Here is a 14,698-nt window from a genome sequence, read left to right on the forward strand (position 1 = left end):
GCATCTCTCCCCTGTGTCATTGGAACGCTCGCCAAACTAATGCCGGCTCCCGATCTTGCTGCCCCTGGAGAGAAAGAACGAGCTTTCTAAAGTGCACATCCCATCATACCACCCTTTGGCTTGTAACTTTTGAATAGTTCCCCTGTTGTTGACAGGATACAGATGAGATTCCTTTCACCATCAAATCCCTACTATTTCTCACAATATAATCTGCTATTTCACCCATTGAGAGTAACTCATAATGGCCTCTGATGATCCCTTGTTTGATTTCACTCTTTCTTTTTCATGGGCCACACGCACTGCTGAAAATGAGAGGGCTGGTTCCAGTTCAAAGCCTTCAGCTGCGCTGAGCTCCATCTGCAGTCGATTAGCCCTTCTGATCGCATTTTGTTATTCTCCTTGCACCAGAAAAAACAAACAGATGCCTCTCCCACAGTCTATGCCTTCCCCTCAGTGTCAGAGGTTGGCTCCCAGGTGACCCCCTGAGACCTCCTCAGCAGTGGCCTTACCCTCCTAGTTGTCCTGTCTCAACACTGCTTGTGATTTCTAGCTGTTTTTTTCTTTTCTTCTTTCTTTTTTAAATTTTTGAGACAAGGTCCCACTATGTTGCCCAGACTGACCTCGAACCTCTGGGCTCAAGTGATCCTCACGCCTTAGCCTCCCAAGTAAGCTGAGACTACTTGGCGTGCTCCACCATGCCCAGCTACCGGCTGTTTCTTTCTGATAAACCACCATGGTGCGCATCTGCCTCCTCTGTTCTGGTGATGATCTTTCAAGGTGCTAGATCCAGCACTTGACACTGAATGCTGCTTCCCAGCTCTTCCCACGTTTGCTTGTGCCCACAGCTTCCATGACCTTCAGTAGGGAACACCTTCAGTATTGTCGGGACCACCTCAGAACTTGGGGGGCGACTCTCAGCAAAATTCCTGTCTCTCTTGGAGCTACAGTGGCACACTCAGGTGTGACTTGGGGGCTTAGCCTACCTCTACGTAATCCACATCAGCCTCTCACCCGAGCCACCCCTAGTAAATATATAACCTAAGTGAAAGTCATGTGCTTATGGTGGAAACACAGCTCCTCCTCGAACCAGACCACCATCCGTAAGCTCCTGAGTGTAAATCATATCATATTTTTTTATTTTTGGTGTAGGCATTTTAATCTGGCTGTGCATATGTATTTTCTAAACATTCTACAATTTGTACATGTTCCATTTAAAATAAAACAGAATAAGTGATTTTAAAATTTAAAGAGGTGAAAGAAACCGTAAGAAAACAGACGCTTTAAATGAGGTGGTTTCAGCTGGGTGGGGTGGCTCACAGCTGTAATCCCAACACTTTGGGAGATTGAGTTGGGTGGATAACTTGAGGTCAGGAGTTCGAGACCTGCTTGGCCAACATGGTGAAACCCCGTCTCTACTAAAATTTAAAAAATTAGCGGTGGCAGGCACCTGTAATCCCAGCTACTCGGGAGGCTGAGACACAAGAATCGCTTGAACCCGGCAGGGGCCGGGGGCAGAGGTTGCAGTGAGCTAAGATTGTGCCACTGCACTCCAGCCTGGGTGACAGAGTGAGACTCCATCCCCCCTCCCCCCCCCCAAAAAAAAGAAAAAAAAAGATGGTTTCAAAAGAAGGCATAGATTTTATAAAAGAGTTAACAATTAAATACATGCCAGAGTACTGCACAAACTTTTGGAGAACAGAAGACATGCAAAAGTACTTCCAGTCTTCAACATGAAATAAGTCCGAGCATTGCTTTGTATGTTTGTTGGCTATTTGTATATTTTCTTGTGTTTTTTTTTTGCTTCAGCTTTTACGTTCCATGGTACATGTGCAGGAAGTGCAGGTTTGTTACATAGGTAAACATGTGCCATGGTGGTCTGTTGCACAGATCAACCCATCACCTAGGTATTAAGCCCAGCATCCATTAGCTGTTCTTGATGCTCTCCCTGCCCCCCACCCCCACGGAGAGGACCCATATGTGTTTTCCCCTCCATGTGTCCATGTGTTCTCATTATTTAGCTTCCACTTATAAGTGAGAACATGTGGTGTTTGGTTTTCTGTTCCTGCATTAGTTTGCTGAAGATAATGGCTTCCAGATCCATCCATTGCAAAGGACTTGATCTAGTTCCTTTTTATGGCTGCATAGCATTCCATGGTGTATACGTACCACATTTTCCTTATCCAGTCTATCATTGATGGGCATTTGGGTTGGTTCCATGTCTTTGTTGTTGTGAATAGTGCTGCCATGAACATACGTTGGAATGTATCTTTATAACAGAATGATTTATATTCTTTTTGGTATATATCCAATAATGGGATTGCTGGGTCAAATGGTATTTCTGCTTCTAGGTCTCTGAGGAATCACCACACTGTCTTCCACAATGGATGAAATAATTTCTAAGTGTAAATTTTAAATTTCAAAAAGTGACTGTCTAGATTAGAATGTTGTTTGAATTTCAACATTTGGCTCTCCTGGAGGAACTTCTTCCTAGTCTCTGGGGTTCCCTGGAGGAAGCAAAATAATTCAGCAACACTGCTAGGTGAGCCATTTGTAGCTGCCTCTCAATTCCTTTATGTTGTGTGGTAGTTTGGCCTTAGGCCCACGGATTCCAGCGCTGTCCAATATGGCAGCACCAGCTACATGTGGCTATTTCAAATGTGGCCAGTCTGAATTAAGATGTGCTGTAAGCATAAGGTACATACTGGGTTTCGAAGACTTAGTACTCAAAGTGGAAAATATCTCATTAATAATTTTATATTAATCACATATTGAAATAATTTCTTATTTTTTATTTTTTTAGATGGAGTTTCGCTCTTGTTGCCCAGGCTGGAGTGCAATGGGGCAATCTCGGCTCACTGCAACCTTGGCCTCCTGGGTTCAAGTGATTCTCCTGCCTCAGCCTCCTGACTGGCTGGGATTACAGGTGCCCGCCACCACGCTTGGCTAATTTTTTGTATTTTTAGTAGAGATGAGATTTCATCATTTGGCCAGGCTGGTCTCAAACTCCTGACCTCAGGTGATCCACCTGCCTTAGCCTCCCAAAGTGCTGGGATTACAGGCGTGAGCCACTGCACCCGGCCTGAAATGATGTTTTGGATATCCTGAGTTAAATAAAATAGATTATTACAATTAATTTTCTTTTTACATTTTAAACCATGGCTACTAGAAAATTTAAAACTACACATGTTGCCTGCTTTATATGACTATTAAATAGTGCTGGACTAGTCCTAAGATACTGTAGGCTCAACTGTGTCTTAATATGCCTTCCAGAGGTTTGCAATATGTGCTGCGTATAACTCCCTTCCCCTACCTTGTCAATGCCTATATTAGTAATTAGAAGTCTTGATAATAAATCCCAAATTCCGTTTCACAGTGTCCGCAGACAGAGATGGAGCAAGTATATAAATTGAGCCCCTGGGGGAACCACAGATATTCCAGAGTCCTAGTAGTGGCTGAGTTAGTACAGCTTTCTTTTTTCTCTTCTCACACTTCTTTTGAAGGGGTAGACAGGGATAAAACGTTACAGAATTCCTCATAAAACCGCACACCGTCACTATCCATTCACAAGCATGACCCCATTCCAACAAACAGCAATACTAAAAAAGCGAACCTAGTTGGCTGCCATCCATCAATCACTGAGAATTTGGTTATCCCTTCAGAGGGCTAAACATAGGATATTTCACTGTCATCAAGTCTGGAAGAATATTTATGCTACACTTGGACTTATGCCCAGTGACTGAGTATTAACAAAGTCATTAATCTGGATAGTGTTTTCAAGTCTAGCATCAGTGAAAATCCTGTTTGTTTAAACTGAGATTATCTTAGTTCAATGTGCTCATTACCTCCTATTAGTTTGAGAAAATACGCTTGAAATTCTCATTTATAAAATATTCTTGTTCCAGAAAAACAACTTTCAAGAAGGCATGATGTTTGCCTTGATAATAATTGATGATTTTTCAGAAGAGAACTTAAGTCAGGACCTAAATAATGAATAGAGTATAGCTCATGAGCCTATAGTTACGGCTTTAATCTTTGGTTAATTTCACGAGGAGAAAAAACTTTGTTCGAGAGTCATATGATTGCACAGGAACTTTCAGTTACTCGGGCGTTTGAAGGCCCTCCCTTGCGCTTCTCTCCAGAGATTTAAAGCAGTTCTAAACACATCTGCAGAGAATGATCAGCAGCTCTGGGCTGTGAACTGCTTTCTTCCCTTCATGGCTCTAGTCTGATTTGGACCCACCTCATAATCCTGACCATGATTTCACTGGAAAGACACCAACCTTGCCAGTAAAAGGAGCAATGATGGCTTTTCATTTCTCTTTATATAAGAAGCAAGATTGTAAGGATGAGTTGAATATAATTTCAGGCCAACGCAACCTTCTGGTATTGAGAAAAACACGAATTGATGGCTCATCTGAGAGTAGTGACTTGTGAATTTACAGCTGCTGAAGTGGAATCTTACCGGCTGTTGTTAGCATTAGTTTATCTAGCTGGCCTTCCACTGACAAAGAGGGAAAAATGAACTGCACATTATAAAATCAGATATATGTAAGTGTTTTTCAAGGTGAATCTCCATTATCCTTTTCTATCCTTAGCCTTTACCTTGTGTGGAAGGCAGAATTTTCTAGTAATGATCTAGGAAATATCTCATCCTCCTAATGTATGCTGTTTATGAACGTGATAAGATCTTGGTCCCATGACTGTGTTCTGCCTAAGGTACAATTTTCTTTTCTTTTCTTTTTTTTTTTTTGAGACGGGTTTTTTTTGTTTGTTTGTTTGTTTGTTTCTTTTTTTGAGTCAGAGTTTCACTCTTGTCACCCAGGCTAGAGTGCAATGGCATGATCTTGGCTCACTGCAACTTCCACCTCCCGGGTTCAAGTGATTCTCCTGCCTCAGCCTCCCAAGTAGCTGGGATTACAGGCATGCGCCACCACGCCTGGCTAGGTTTTGTATTTTTAGTAGACAGGGTTTTGCCATATTGGTCAGGCTGGTCTCAAACTCTTGACCTCAGGTGATCCACCTGCCTCGGCCTCTCAAAGGGCTGGGATTATAGGCGTGAGCCCCCATACCTGGCCAGTACAGTCAGTTTTCAAAAAGGAAAACTATTCAGGTGGGCCCGATCTATTCAAATAAATCTTGAAATGCAGAGAACCTTCTCAGTCTGGTGGCAGAAGAGGGCAGCCAAATGGGAAATCAGAGATTAGAAGCAAGAGAGGCATTGTTGGCTTGAAGAGGGAGAAAGGGCCAATCCATGAGGAATGTCGGTGACGTCCGAAAGTTAAGAGTGCCCCCCAGCTGCCATCCAGCAAGAAAACAAGGACTTCAGACCTGCAGCTACTAGGACCTGGATTCTGCCAATAATAGGAAAGATTGTGGATGCAGGCAATAGCCCCGACACCATGATTTTGGCTTTGAGAGACCCTGAGCAGAGAACCCTAAGCTAAGACCATGTGCACTTGTGACCTACAGAACTCTGAGATCATAAATGGGTATTGTTTTTAGCTGCTAAGTTTATGGCAATTTGTTGTGCAGCCCAAGAAAATGGATACATCTTGGTAATTTGTTGGATTCCATAGCTTTTCTTTGTTGTGGTTCCTAAATCCACTGAGTTTACAAGCTGTGTGGCCTTAGGTGTCTTACTTGTCCTTGAGCCTATAAAACTTGCCTCACTGAGTTTTTATGAAGATTAAATGAGATCCACATAAAGTGTTTACTGCAGAACCCCGCACTCAGCAGGATCTCAATCAAGCTCCCTCTCTGCTTGAATATTTACGTAGTCCCCAATGTCCACCTAAATACAGAGCTCCTGCACATTTTTGCAGTTCCAGGCACACCATACGTGCTCCCAAATGGATTCTATACACAAATAGTCTTTTTAAGCTCAAATTTATCCAATATTTGCATTGGGAAATGAACATATGAAAAAGATGGATACAGAATTGTGTTTGTCCTCAAACTGCCCAGAAGTTTGTAGGACAGAATTACGTAAACAAAGAAGCGTAATGCAATGTCTTCTACACTAGCATATACCAACTGCTGAGGCCACAGCACCTTTCCACTGTGTCCAGAAAGTGAAGTCACTTACTCAAGTAGACATGAGAAGCGAAAGCACTGAGGTGGCACTGAGTCTGCAGTGATTAGGGGCTGGAAGGACTCTGATCCGGAGGGGAACCAAGGGCGCCTGAGTGAGGTATGATGGAAGGTGGAACTGAGACCTTAGGCTGAGGATGGACTGCACTCCATGCCAGCCTCCATGCTAACGGGTTTGTGCTTCATGCTTTTGGCTCTGGGGAGCTCTCAGGTTTTCTGGCGGTACAGTAACCTGATCAAATCTGTGTGCTAAAAAGGAAACACTGGTTGTGATGGAGGTACTGTGTAGGATGCATTGCAGGGGAAGAGATGAGTGGAACAGAAGCAGGAGGCTAGTGTAGTGATAGGCTTTAACTTTCAAGGAAAATACACAAAAATCTACTAAGAGTCTTCATAGTGAGGTCCTGACATTCTAATATCTTAGTTTAATATCATTTATAAAATAAATATCTGCCGTGATGGACAGCAAAACAAGGACTTCTTGTACAAGTGGGGCATGGTGTGGGTTAGCTGCTGTCTAAGCTGGCTAGAACACGAAGGGTGGAAGCAGAGGGCCATGGCCTGAGCCCCCCAAATTAAAAGCTATGGTCTGGATTGTGGCAGAAACGTGGGGCTGGAACAGCACCTTCCCAGGCTGGCTTGAGTGGGTGGGAGTGGACTCCCTTCTAACTGGGAAACTAATTCTCATGCCTGAGAGGAAGGAGGAAAAGACACTTCATTCTGAATTAACACTCGGAACTCTTTTTCTCATAGAAATGTTATAAATAGTGGTTGGCTACAAGACTGGCTTCTCTGATGAGCAGCAAGGTGCCTGAAATCCAGTCCATTTTTAACTGTTAATTTTATCTTCTGGATATTTCATTAACAACCAGACTTACGCAATATGACCTTTTTTTTTTTAAAGTGGAAATTGATTATCTGTGGTTGAGAGTTTATAATCATGTTGGTTCATCAGGTAATAAGTTTAGGATTGCATTGAGAATTTAACATGTTGCTGTAAGGAACTAGACCAGAAGACATCACCCAGCATACTGACTTGGAAACACTCCTATTTTATAATGAACCACAGCTGTGTTTTTATTTTTATTTTTTAATCAGAATAAACTTTATTTGTGGATTCAAGATTTTAAAAAGTGATTTTATACTTTAAAGTGTGCAATAAATTTCGATACATCAATCTTGATACATATATTTACCATATCAGAAGATTTTAAAAAGTCAAACAGTTTGTAATCAAAATGAATTGTGTTTAACTTGATACTTATATGGAATAACTTCAGTATTATAAATAAAAACCTAACACAAACACCATTTAAATTTGAGTTCTGATGATATGTATTTGTAATACAATTTTATGTTACAATTTTTTAATTAGAGATTGTAGGTTAAAGTTATATGCTTATAATTTCTAGAAACACATGATGTCCTTGCTTTATGAAAATGATCCTACTGACTGTCCAGCAGTAGAATACATTTGAGACACTTTTCTATATGGGATAAGGGCCTGTGTTGCTTGATACACATTCCTTCCGGACCATGAGCCCCCCAGTGGGAGACGAAGGGGATGAAGGTCTGCAGCTGGGGACTGGTGGCAGTGAGTCTGGTCTCATTAACACCGTGTTCTATGAGTCACAGAATCATCCAAATGAGTATCAGCCAGATAAAAAGAAAGCTTTGTATTTTCTCATGCTTAGATACTTCACAAACATAATATTTAAATAATTGCAGCAAAATCCTTTTTAAACAAAAATAATTTTCACATTCCATTCTACATAATGAGGACATTTCCAAAATGCATTGGCCCACATTACTATTACTTTGCTGATACGAAGAAAATGAATTATGATGGTAAGATCCATATACAGATATACACATGTGTATCTATATTTATTTATATATTTAATATCAGATATGCTCCTACTTCCTTGTCTCTTAGAAGTCACTTTACTTTTAAATGATTCTTTGGGAGTGTGGTCAATTTGCACACCTGACTTGACACAATCTGACGGTCAGCACAAAGCACCTTCTGATTGTATAACACTTTACAAAGTACTTTTTGCTTTCTCATCTGTCTGGAACTTATGACAATCTGGCATGACATTGAGGGTGGGCATGATTATTCTCATTTGACAGACGAAGAAATATGAATCCAGAGAGGTTAAGTAAGCTGCTTCAGTTCACATGGCTGGTGAGAGATCAAACCAGGACTATACCTGGCGCTCATCCTTGACTGCTGGTTGTCAATGGTGAAGACAAAACGCAGGGTACGTTAATCTGTGAATTGCTTCCCCTAAACCATGCTGATGATGCGGTGTTTGGAAAGCAGAAAGTGGTTTTGCTACTGTCGTATTTCAGATTTCTATCAGGTGCTAATGAGTACTCATCATGTTATACCCCAACAAACTTAAACCAAGAACCAAGGTACTTTTTACAGTTCTCACAGGGTGTATATATATATTTAAGAAGATTCACAACATATATTTACAATTATTCCTAAATCACCAAGATACCATACTGAGAAATGGGTTTAATCTTTTTAAGAGCATTTTCTATATAATCATTCCAATGTAAGGATGAAACAATGTAAGTATGAAATATAAATACAGTCTTGGCATACTTTATCTTTGCAGGTGTGCTGGAACCTAGAACACTTTCCCTTTTGCCTTATTCTGCTTACACCTACTTTTGATTGTTTTACAAATTCATCGACACATTTGCAAATTCCTTGAGGATCAGGACTCAGCTTCTCTGAAGCTGGCAACTCTTACCCCAGAGCACAGCACAGCGCTATGCACGCAGCATTCAATAAATATTTGATGAACACATGTACATGGTCTTTACGTACTTGAGTTTGGTTAAAGGAAGATGCGAACTGTAGCATTTTGCCTAGAGAGTTCTGGATTTGTAATAAAAACATTGTCTTCATAGTAAACAGTATTTTTAAAAGGCATAAGAAATAGTAATACATTTAATACAAATTATGCATTATAACAACTCTTTGGTTACTTTAAACAAATCATTTGGTTTTTTTTTACTAGAGTGATACTAAAAATATAAAAATGCGACTACAGATATTAGCTTAATCTGTAAACATAATAAACCCTGTAAACATACATTTACTACATAATTGTACAAGTGTAAAGAATGTCTAGTAAAGGCAAGTGCTATCCACTTCATTTAGTTCTTCAAGGCATACTTAGAAATACTGCTCTGTGGATCTTTAATGTTTGAAGAAGGAATTCTTCTAACTACACTAAAATGAAAAAGTGATGACTATGCCAATGGTCAAGAGGATATGCAGGCAAGAGAAAAAGGCTTTAATACTTTTTACCCATTGCAAATATGGATTTGCTTCACATGTCTTATGAACCACCTGTTTAGTAAAAACTGCATATTAACAAAAGCCAAATACTTTGAAAGTGAAGAAGTAAACAGTTTTTCTGTGAGTTGGCTGGAAATATAGGTAACACACTTTCCAAGGTTTTTTTCCAAAAATCTAGGCAGTAAGGTGCGTAAGGCAGGTCTACAAAATAATAAATAGCTGCGAGTAGCACTAAATATATTGTAGTTTACTCAATAGTAAAGTATTTCTTTTTTCAAATTTCAGTTTTCCATCTCAAAATGCATCAAACTTTTCACACATGACACTTATCACAAATATTTCACAGTTATCATCTCAGTAGTTTAAGAAAAAACTGCCTGGCAGATACTATACAAGAGGTAAATGTTAAGGACAAAATTCACTATTTAAGTCATACAGGACTTATATCCTATTGCGTGAACTTTAAAGCCAGGCGTGGTGGTACCTGGCTTTAGGCAGGCACCTAACTCTAAGGACAGAATGAAACAACTGTGTAAATGCAACACATTATTTAAAAGTGATTGAAAATAAGTTGTCATACTATTTCTTCAAATGCTTTTTATATGATTTTCTTCAAGATCTGGGAAGAATCAGTGGCCATGTTTTAGTAGTTCCCTGGAAAATTTTAGGTCAAGATTTTGGTTATAAAACTATGGCAGTGAAAACACTATAGATTGTTATTTGTGATCTAATCAACTCCATCAAAGCCCTGTGTGTTTTCAATTGCCATCTGAAGTTTATCCCATAATTCTTCAAATGATTCATAAGGTGGCAGGTCCAGGCGATTAAAACTGGAAGACGAGAGAGGAACTGGTTATGAAAGACACTGAAAAAGCAGGTACCACTGAAAGACATTGAAATAGCGGCAAACAGAGCAACGCTGCTATTCATGATGAGGATGTGCCACCACCACCAAAATACGTCTTTTCACCAGGGGTAGAAGTAAGATGTAGGACTGGGTTCTGGACATGGATACTCTGCATGACTCCTTGTGGAGTCCTGCCCCCACCACATCTTCCAAATGTCTGAGTTCCTCTTTCATTTCAACCTCCAAAATGGAATGTTCTAGCCCCTCTTGGGATAGCCCATCATTCAGCACTCAGTTTAGATGGATCTCTCTGATCTTCAGCTACCTGGACTTCAAGCCCGGGCTGACTTGGTAACAAAACACACATTCGTTGGGTTAGTGTCACCAACTCCTCCTTACCCCTAATCCATACCTGCCACCGACATAACACAGAGGAGACTAGCCCTGCTGTAGCTAGACTAACAGTCAGAGGAACCTCACTCTCTGAGGCTTCGTTCTATCAAGGTCCAAACAACTGCTTACCAGGTATGAGCTCTTGGCAGCTTTTCAGGAGTACCCCACTGTTCGACTGTAAATGACTGTGGTCCGTTTGAACCTATAAGGAAGAATTTATTTGGTTTCATTTACTCTCTACAGGGATCTTCAGGCATATCAAAACTTTTTCTAGTGTAGAACCTACACATACAGGGAACTAATCTGGTTTATTTATTTATTTATATTTTAGAGATGGGGTATCCCTCTGTCACCCAGGCTGGAGTGCAAGGGTATGATTCAAGCTCACTATAGCCTCAAGCTCCTGCGCTCAAGTGATCCTCTTGCTTTAGCCTCCTGAGTAGCCAGGACTACAGGTGTGCACCACCATGCCTGGCTAACTTTTAAAAAAATTCACTTTGTAGAGATGGGGGTCTCACTATGTTGCCCAGGCTGGTCTTGAACTCCTGGCCACAAGCCATTCACTCTTGTCACCCAGGCTGAAGTACAATGGCATGATCTCGGCTCACTGCAACCTCCGCCTCCTAGGTGCAAATGATTCTTGTGCCTCAGCCTCCCAAGTAGCTGGGATTCCAGGTGCGTGCCACCACACCCAGCTAATTTTTGTATTTTTAGTAGACACGGGGTTTCACCATGTTGGCCAGGCTGGTCTTGAACGCCTGACCTCAGGTGATCTGCCTGCTTCAGCCTCCCAAAATGTTGGGATTACAGGCATGAGCTACTGCACCTAGCCAACTTAACATACTTTTTATTGGCTATCTAATATTGTAATTTTAACATTTTGAAACAACTTATTTCTATAAATACATAAGAATTTGACTTTATATTCTAACACAAACAACTCTGGCTCTATGTGTGGCATATCTGCCCCAAATTTCAAACAGTGCATGAAATCAGTGGATGGTTATAGGGCTGGGTTACATAAAAGAGGGAAGAGAGGCCAGAGATGGAAAGGGGCATTTGTTTGCCCTGCCTTTATTTTTCACTACCAACTGGTTAAGGCAGAGAAGAGAGAGGAAGGGGAATCAGGTGAAACCACGAAAAAGAAAGAGGCTATGAAGTCCAATTAGGCAAAGAATGACTGAATTGGTCAGTGACAAAGCTAACCACTTTTGAGTGGTTACTCTAGGTAGAGAAGTAGCAGCTGCTTGATCAGTTCTGCAAACACACATTAATGAGGCTTGGCAAGCTGACCAGATTTGCCATGAAGAAAGGGTTTAGCTATCCCATCAGATGGTCAGCTTCTATTTGCACAACAAATTCAGCTTAGCGATTTCCTAGGCAGCAGTCCCGACTTCTAATCCTCAGGACAATCCTAATCTTACTCGTTGTTCTGAGTAGGGCTCCCACTTCAGCTACATCCTTTCTAAAAGATTTATTCTTGGATTCTTGGTATCCTTAAAAGCAAGTAAATATTCCAATAAACAGAATATGAATCAATGTGAGAAAAGTTGCTGCAATCTACATCAGAAACGGCACTTTTAAACAAAACACACCTCCAGTTTTGTACATCAACTGAAAAATAATTTGATAGAATACACAGAATGTTACTTTACTGAAAACTGCATTAACTATTCTAAAAATCAAGAAATATGGGCACTCTTCTCCCCAGTCCTGGTGCTCCCCCCAGGAAATGAAAAATAGTAGCCTAATGAGATTCTCTACCCCTATCTTGAAAGGCAAAAAAAAAAAAAAAAAGATTTCATGATCAAATAAGTTTGGGAAACAATGCTTTTGTTTTCTTCTAACAGTAAAGGTTCTACACAAGTCCTGAAGAAATCCATTTAAACTTTGTTTAGTCCAGCATTTCCCTAAAGGTATTCAACTTGAATACACTTAGTGACATTCTGTGAAACTTCAAATGCTATCCTGAACTATCACATGAGAAGTAATGCTTTTTCTTTTTTTTTTTGAGACAGGGTCTCAGTCCGTCACCCAGGCTGAACTACAGTGGTGCAATCTCGGCTCACTGCAACCTCCGCCTCCCGGGTTCAAGCAATTCTCCTGCCTCAGCCTCCCGAGTAGCTGGGACTACAGGCGCACACCACCAAGCTCAGCTAATATTTGTATTTTTGGGTAGAGACGGGGTTTCACTGTGTTGGCCAGGCTCGTCTTGAACTCCTGACCTCAAGTGATCTGCCTGCCTCGGCCTCCCAAAGTGCTAGGATTACAGGTGTGAGCCACCCCTCCCAGCCAAGGTAATGCTTTTTCTGTAACTGACGCACACGGGGCATAGAATCTGAAGTTAAAGAAGGGAAAGTGACTCAAGTCATTTGATGTTTCCAGTTTTCCCCTTTATTATCTGATTCGAAGGTGTAAATATATTTTAGCCTACTCCAGTGTCTCTAATGATATCACTTTCAAAATCTTAATTCTTTTTAAAATTAAGCTAAATGTTAGTAAATGATGGAAGCGTGAGGATTCATCAGCCATGAAAAAGACAATAGGCATCACTCCATTTTTTTTAATGATCTATGGAAAATCCTTACCATATAGTTCAGCAAATCCATTCATAGGCACCCGAGATGTGCCAGTGACAAACTGAAGTAATCTTATTCTTTTTTCTGAATCCATCATTAAAACAGCCTGAATAAGATAAAAACATCATTTAGGGAACAGCACTGGGAAAAAGGTAAACAAATTATCCTGAAACATAAGCTATCAGAATTTAGCTAGAATATTAACAATCCCTTACTAGATGTGGATGTTTCTTTTAGTTAAATTTTTATTTATGGGTGGGTTATAAAGTTCTTGAAAACTTTATTTGTAAGGCTACATGGCAACTTTTTAGAATGGGATTATAACCTAATGAAGTAACAAAATTTCTCTTGAGATATGACTCATGACTTTTAAAACTTATATGCTGGGTGCAGTGGCTCATGCCTATAATCCCAGCACTTTGGGAGGCTGAGGTGGGCGGATCACTTGAGGTCAGGAGTTTGAGACCAGCCTGGCCAATATGGTGAAACCCGTCTCTACTAAAAATACAAAAAAATTAACCAGGCATGGTGGTGCATGCTTGTAATCCCAGCTACTCGGGAAGCTGAGGCAAGAGAATTGCTTGAATATGGGAGGCGGAGGTGGCAGTGAGCTGAGATAGCACCATTGCACTCCAGCCTGGGAGACAGAGCGAGACTCTATCTCAAAAAACACATTATATTAATATTACTGAATGGCATACACATTGCTCTATGAGATATTTTAAAAGAGCCACTCAGGAGTCCCTAGGAATACCCTGTAGGTTATTACAAGTTCTTTCAGAGTCCCTACTTTAGTAGAAAACTAAGTGCCTGTCTCAGCCTGTCATTCCACTTACTACCTTGTGAACATTTTACTTACCTAGTAATAGTTATAGACCCAGAAGGTGCACGTATACGGTACAAAATCAAAGATCATTTTTGCTGGTCTATATATTTTTCTGTGTCAGTTAAATGTAATCCACCAGTATAGTTAATCAAGAGTTGACTTAAATATGATTCAATGTATCAAAAAGTAATTTACGAAAATAGAAGTTTCAAATTACCTTCCAAAACCACTGTATAACCTGATGATTTGCACTGTAGCCATTTTTATACTTTGTATGTTCCCTCCAGTCATTCACATCGACATCTCCCAGTCCACACATAAGAAGCTACGTAAGAAATGTCAAATTATAAACAAGGAAAATAATGGGTTCAAAATTTGTTTCAACGTAAAATATTATGTCTTACCTCTAGTTCATTTTCATCAAAAATTTTGATGAGATCCTGTGGTATTAGTTCAAAGAATCCCTAGAAAAAAGATGTATTTAAAAACCTGATGGGCAGGGCCAATGGCCTTCCCTATGCTTCAGCTTCCGGGTGCCACTGGAGGAATCCCACAGACACACAAGTTTCTACCGCTACACAATCACGGGCTCTTCACTGAGATCTCAATATTGGCCAGAAAATGTACATGTGCACAGTCTG

General features: G+C 40.5%; 1 protein-coding gene across 2 annotated transcripts in view; it reads right to left on the reverse strand.

Moving 5' to 3' along the window:
- Positions 1-7,182: 7,182 nt before the first annotated feature.
- The window catches only part of LOC116272920 (E3 ubiquitin-protein ligase NEDD4-like), a 50,948-nt gene continuing 43,432 nt past the window's right edge, over positions 7,183-14,698 (reverse strand). For both annotated transcript variants that reach the window (XM_031661824.1, XM_031661825.1), the window contains 5 exons: positions 14,462-14,521; positions 14,275-14,382; positions 13,241-13,337; positions 10,782-10,854; positions 7,183-10,242 (listed from right to left, as the gene is read on the reverse strand). In XM_031661824.1, coding sequence (XP_031517684.1) covers positions 10,140-10,242; positions 10,782-10,854; positions 13,241-13,337; positions 14,275-14,382; positions 14,462-14,521 — 441 coding nt within the window. In that variant the 3' untranslated portion in view covers positions 7,183-10,139. The remainder of the gene's footprint in view (positions 10,243-10,781; positions 10,855-13,240; positions 13,338-14,274; positions 14,383-14,461; positions 14,522-14,698) is intronic.

The sequence above is a fragment of the Papio anubis genome, unplaced genomic scaffold, assembly GCF_008728515.1.
Source record: "Papio anubis isolate 15944 unplaced genomic scaffold, Panubis1.0 scaffold259, whole genome shotgun sequence".
Taxonomy (NCBI): Eukaryota; Metazoa; Chordata; class Mammalia; order Primates; family Cercopithecidae; genus Papio; species Papio anubis.